General features: G+C 41.9%; 1 protein-coding gene across 1 annotated transcript; it reads left to right on the top strand.

Moving 5' to 3' along the window:
• Positions 1-1,230: 1,230 nt before the first annotated feature.
• LOC124648801 lies at positions 1,231-5,003 on the top strand. Its single transcript, XM_047188504.1, has 3 exons — positions 1,231-2,350; positions 3,319-3,412; positions 4,610-5,003. Exons 1-2 carry the CDS (start codon positions 1,231-1,233, stop codon positions 3,363-3,365), a joined length of 1,167 nt encoding a protein of 388 aa, XP_047044460.1. The 3' UTR covers positions 3,366-3,412; positions 4,610-5,003.
• The last annotated feature ends 1,641 nt before the right edge of the window (positions 5,004-6,644 follow it).

The raw sequence follows: 6,644 nt of genomic DNA, 5'->3' as shown, positions 1-6,644 counted from the left end.
CATAACATATCCGCATGCACTATTTAGCATTTCAAATTATGTGTGCGTTCTTATTTCAAGGGCATATGTAAGTGCTAACCAAATGTTGGTCAAACTAATAAATGATGTCGAAGTGCTACTAAAAGGGCAAACTAAAAAAAAAATCTCAAACCATCATAGTAACGAAAAGTGCTTTTTGGCTCCCGAGCTCCGGTGCTCTCGCCATTTTTTTTCAAAAAATATTTTTAAATTGTTAAAAAATCTAAAACTAATTCTGAAAATTGTTAGTGATACATCTCATATTCATGCAAAATCTCAACCGAAAATTATTTTTATTTTGTGCTAGACAAAAGTAACAAAATCTGATATGTTTTTGGAGATTTGAAAATAACTACTCAGATCTGCACTTTTGTCATTTTTACGTAGCTTAAATATAAAATATTTGAAATTAATATTTTACACGTCCATGGGACACATTATTGGCTATATGTAGTTTTTTTTAAACTCAAAAACATGATTTTTAATTTATTTGAAAAACGAGATCACTGGTGCTCATGTGCAACAAATTTCTGTTCTTATAGTAAATGATAAATGGTGTCCACACTATAAGGCAATAATTTAATATTAATCCGACATCAATTTTTAATCAAAATTGGCCAGATTTTGACACTACCTAGAAAAATCTGAAACATTGGAGTAAATCATAAATGGTTTCCTTAATATTCCAGTAAAAATTAAATCAATTATGGGCAGTAGCTTAAGAGGAACCCTGTTTGCACGTTTCTGGATCACATTTTTGCTGAACTCTGATATTTTTGTACAAAAATATGGTAAAAATAGTAAATTATAAATGCTGGTCTTATTGTTCTAGTGAAATTTGAGTCAATTATATGCACTAGCGTAAGATAAATAAAGTTATCAAGACTTATTTATAGGACATATTGTCGTGTTAGTTGGCTCGATAGCTACGTGCGTGAGTTTTTTTACAGCAGTAAATACATTTGAATCTGCCTACATGGCTGTGTATATATTTTTCAGAACTTTTTAAATGAGCTTTAGAACATTTGTGTGTGTAGGCTTTCACTACGAAATGAAAGGTTGCCGTGTTAGACGATTGTATGCAGTGGGCTTTCACTTTTAGCAATCATGGGCTTCCATCATATCTCTCCGAAGAAAAAGTTTTGGGCTTTAATCTCACTAGCAGAGTGCTGTCGCCTGTCGGCTCTTCCACACGAACCACGAGACAGCACCATGCCGCCGCCGCCGCCACCCCCGCTGCTCGATGATGTCATCGCCGAGATCCTCCTCCGCCTCCCGCCGGACGAGCCCGAGCACCTCGTCCGCGCCGCCCTCGTCTGCAAGCCGTGGCTCCGCATCATCTGCGACCCCGGCTTCCGCCGCAGCTACCGCGACTTCCACGGCGCCCCTCCCCTCCTCGGCCTCCTCCACCGCCGCATGGTGATCCAAGGCGACCCGCCTGCTCGATTCTCCTCTACCACGTCGATGCCGGAATTCCCCCACCCTGGCTCCGACGGCCGCCGCCACACGCGCCCCCTCGACTGCCGCCACGGCCGCGTGCTCATCCACATGTTGCCGGGTTTCCTCGTCTGGGACCCCATCACGGGCGAGCGACATTGCCTGCCACCCGAGCCCAAGGAAATCGACTGTCTCATCTACTCCGCCGCGGTGCTCTGCGCCGCCGAGGGCTGCGACCACCTCGACTGCCAGGGCGGCCCCTTCCGGGTCGTCTTCGCGGCCACCCATGACCACACGGAGATCATAGTTGCGAGCGTCTACTCATCAGAGACGGGTGCGTGGAGCGTGCCGGTATGCCTTGACAACACTTGTGAAACCTATGCCCAGCACATGCTGCAAGCGGTACGTGATAGATACTACTACATACCCTATCTCCAGCCTAGGCGAGCCGCCGTTGTGGGAGATGCAGTCTACTTCACAGTTCGACGGGGTAATGCAATCGTCAAGTATGACTTGGGCAAGGATCGCTTATCCATGATTGACCCACCGACACCAGACGTGTACTACATCACCCTCATGGCGATGGAGGACAACACTTCACTGGGCTTTGCCTGCATTCAGGATTCCACCCTTTATACGTGGTCAAGGAAGGTGGATGCAGAAGAAGCTGCGGAATGGGTACAATACATGGTCATCGAGCTGGAGAAGACAATTCCTGTTGCCAATCCCAACAACGAATCAATCGTGGTCGGCTTTGCAGAGGGTGTGGGTGTCATCTTCGTTAGCTCAGGTGTTGGCTTATTCACGGTCAAGCTCAAATCTGGGCAGGTTAAGAAGGTTGATGAGCCTGGAGAATACTTTAGCGTACTGCCCTACATGAGCTTCTACCTTCCAGGTATGATATGATACTGGCCCTTGTGTCTTGCGTCTTGTCTGTTGCAGCTTCTGTATGTTTCCTTAATTTTTTGGTTGTGGATAATTTGTCACCATTCAATCAATATGTGTTAGTTGTATTCACATATGGAGATAACTTAATGTGTGGCACTAAAAAACATAACATACTCTATATTGCTCACAGAAAGCTGACTTGGACTTGGTTTTGAGTTTTGTGCATGATATATTTTAGATCATGGCACATTGTTATTGCTAGTAAGGGCTCACTGAAATTTTGCTGCTGGTTTTCTTTTAGAGCTGATACTATTAAGTATCAAGTCGTTTATTCTCTATTCAGCAGTTCACTTAAAAATTGTGCAAGTCCTGACAATCAATTGTTGTTGGTTTGTTAAATTCTTCGAGATCCCTATGAAAATTCTTTGAATCAATAGGTATATTTGGAATTTTATAGCTAATTCTAATTCTTTCATTCAGTATGATTGTCTCTGCTAATCTTGTTAGTAATCTTCAACCAGTAATGATTAATTTGTTTAAAATTTATGAATAGCTGGTCATTCTATCACATTTCAGATAATGTGTCATGAGTGGCAAGTCCATTTTTACCTAGGAAAACTAATAAATAGAGTTCATTTCATTTTAGTGCTAACAATATATTTGAAGATAACCTAATCTGAAAACTCATGATTACTTTTTGCCTCCATTTATTAGTATGATTTTTTTTTCTGATATGGCATCAAACAAGCTTAATAATTGATAAGTTGTCTGTTCTGACCAGCTAATAGTCTGAGTGTGCGTGTTCTTCATTCTTACGATGTTTTCAATATATTCTTTAAATTTGAAGGTAGATGTAGTTTATTTATCTATTCCTAATGATGCATAAAAACTGTTGTGTTTACAAACTACAGCTATGAGTTTGGCTTTTCCTTGGATTGTCATTGGTTGTTTGACTTCTTATGCTTGCTTAAACAGGCAATGGTGGTGGACATGATGCAACTGATCTTCCGCACAATACTTAAGAGGATTGTCCAGTTAGATATGCCGTCACGATTTACTTGTTGAGCAGGTAAGTTTATCTTCTGCATTTATTTTGAGGTATCGGATTTGTTCCATCAAATAATGTACTGCTATCATTTCCTTATGTTACTGTAGGCTCTTCTCCCTCTAGCTCCTCCAATGACCGATGACTTAGAACTGTTCCTCATTCTCTATTGTGTGCATAATCTTAGAGAGAGACTCCTGTCATGCTAAGTAGTAGAAAATGAACTAACCCTTTCCTTATGTTGTAAGTAGAATTAACTGAGCATTTGTTTTCAGAATTCTTTTATTTATACAGACTTATAGGCTTACCCTTTCACATTCCTTCTTATTCTGGATCACCATCATACCTTAGTGAACTAACGATAGACACGATACTCGAAGATTATGCCTTCGCTAAATCTTATACCTCTGTTTATCGTTTTTCTTGGAGTCATTGTAGTGTTATGGATGATTGTTCTTTTTTAAGGCTGTTCGGTTAAACATTTTCTCAATATGTCGCTTGTTACCCACCAGATTTGCATATATATGTAACTAGCCACTAATATAATTTGGCAGGTACAAACCATATGTAGCTATGTTTTATATGCAGTCTAATACTCTAATTTCTTCAATTTTGGCCACCATGGATATTTAATACTTCATATCAAACAGGGATCAAAATGACACGGCTATATAACTAGTAACATGCATTAGCTTTACACTTTTACTAGCATGTTATCAGTAAAGTAGTGCCGTAATGATGTGCGGAGTAAAAGAATGGCAGTCATTTTGGATCAAACGAAGTATCAATTAATAAGATGATGCTTGGCCCCTTGCCTGAGGCTCGTACTGCATGAATTTGATCAAATTTACTTTTGTAGTGACTAGCTAGCTCGTACATTTCTATAAGTTGCCTATGAGCCAGTCAGATGTTTATGATTTCCTACCCGAGGAACCCCTCATATGCCCCCTCTTCTTTTTGCCTATACTCAGTGTAGCCAAAATTTTCTAATATAAGTTTCAAGTCTACTATCAGACTACAAATTACCTATTGATGTTCTCGTTTCAGATGTTGGTTTTGTCTAATAATGTTGAGTTCATTCAACTTTGGAGCTTTTGGCACAAATTTGAAAGTTATTGTTTTCTGTTCGAGTCATACAAACAATATGAGAATAAATCCAAAAAAAAATTCCTGATTGAATAATACAAGTTTCTTTGATTGATGGTATTACTTGCTCTTCAGGTACCTATTGTTACATTCTGGTGGTATTGAGATGCAGAATGGGCTGTTGGGTGTAGTTTCTTCCATTTGTATGCTTGACGCGGAGATCAACCCTTTATGTATCATGCACCAGTCAGCTGTGAAGTACACTTGTAGGATTTAATTGCCTAATTTGTTAACTTCTGACTATTATCTAATTTTCTTTGGCATCCTTCAACTGGCATGAAGGTTGACTGCAAATTGACTTGCTTCGATGAATTATCACTACCTTGTGGTGGGCTCACCGTGAACTGATCTTGCTTGCATTTTAGTTTGTGTGCGCATGTGCGAGTGTGTTTGATTACCTTCCGTGGTGTATCAAGTGTGGAGATTTTGACATTGCATTTGTGCATATGTTCCATGATGTTTTATTTTGTCTGTGTTTCTGTTGAATTTCTATCTGGTTCCGAGCTCGATATTTAGAGGGGCTTACTTCTGGCTAGTCAGTGTTGAATCAGCATTAGTAATCTCATGTTGGAGCTAAGAAGAAGATCAATGTATGCTGAATTGTATCCATCCTTTTCTACTGCATAAATAGGGATTTGATTTGTGCGGATTGAACCAGGGCTTGTATCAACGCTATTTTGCTTTCTTTTATTTGCTGTGAAGACTTGTATGGGTTGTATAAATTTGGTGTTTACTTATGAGTTCTAAAGGATTAAAATGTCTCACTTCTTCCTTGCAATGAACATGAATAATCTTTTTCTTTTGATTAGGACCAGGATAGATGAACCAAAGCTAATGCCATAAAATATAGCAAGGATTTGCCTCTTCACATTGATAACCGCCTTTGATTTAAGATTCGTAAACTTAAATTGTCAGTAATTCTAACTCTGAGCTAACTGCATGCTCTGAGCCAGTTGTGAATTGGAAATTAGTTAGTGAGTTGAATTTGTAAGTTCTCGGCGGCAGTTCTAGCCTTGTAATCAATGATCTATCTTTGAATACATCTCAGTCATGTATTTATATCGGTGCTTGGTATTCTGGGAAGATTGTATCTGTTAGGTTATGTCATTATGTTTCAAGTATATCAGTATATCAAAGATCCACCACTTTCTAAGGTAAGATTCTGGCCTTCCTACCCATGACTTTTCCTTGTTCTGTTCATGAATTAATGATTTATTCTTCTTAATAGTTGTTTGGTGAGTACCACACCAGCTGTATATTATCTGCACATTCTGAGGAATGAGCATCTGCTAGTCCATTATGTAAACACATGCCTGGCCATGGGCAGCTCGGCCCGAAGCTTGGCCCGAAAAACCCGGGCCTGAACCTAAAAATATTGACCTGATAGCTGGGCCTCGCTGCAAGTCGTAGTTTGTTAGAGCATCTCCAATCGCGTCCCCCAAACCGCCCCCAAAGAGATTTGGGGCGCGCCGGACAAAAAAACGTTCCCAGCCGCGTCCCCCAAAGCCGCTTTTTGTCCGGCATGCCCCGATACGGTGTCAGACGCCCCGAGGCCGTCCCTGTCCCACAGGGGACGCTCCGGGTACGCCGGACACAACGAAAAGCGAGGCGGGCTCCCACATGTCGGCGACTATTTCCATAAACCGTTGGTTCACTCCTTTTTCCTCGTCGCTCCTTCCCTCACGCGCCTTCCACCCCTCCGCCGCCGCTGGATTTGCTGGCCGTTTCGACGACTGATCTCTTCTGAGAGTCGACACCATCGTCGCAGCTAGCACTCTCGCCGTTCATTCTGCCGCCATTGCTTCGCCTGCGCGTCCTAGCATGCGGCGTCAAATCCGCCCACCTCCGCGCACACAAGGTGCTCGACGACTTGCCAGGTACGCGCGATTGGGCGTTGTTCGTTGCGTCGTCTGCCGCAACGAAATTTTAACCATTGATTTTGCTTCAGACATGGATAGCGACGACGAGATGATTGCCCTACTGCTGGAGGACGAACAAGCCTTCGATGACGACCTCCAGGAGCATTTGTTGATCATCGCGGCCCTCCAGGACGTGCTTAACGCCGATGCGGAGAAGAGGAAGAGGCCGCGCCGTGGAGGATCAAGGCCGG

Source organism: Lolium rigidum, chromosome 4, assembly GCF_022539505.1.
Source record: "Lolium rigidum isolate FL_2022 chromosome 4, APGP_CSIRO_Lrig_0.1, whole genome shotgun sequence".
Lineage (NCBI taxonomy): Eukaryota > Viridiplantae > Streptophyta > Magnoliopsida > Poales > Poaceae > Lolium > Lolium rigidum.
Note: the sequence above shows the minus strand (reverse complement) of the source record. Positions and strands in the feature narration are given on the sequence as shown.

Coding starts and splice junctions, on each gene's coding strand:
- LOC124648801 (XM_047188504.1), top strand. CDS start 1,231: ATGCCGCCGCCGCCGCCACCCCCGCTGCTCGATGATGTCATCGCCGAG. Junction 2,351..3,318: donor CATGAGCTTCTACCTTCCAG/GTATGATATGAT, acceptor TTGCTTAAACAG/GCAATGGTGGTGGACATGAT.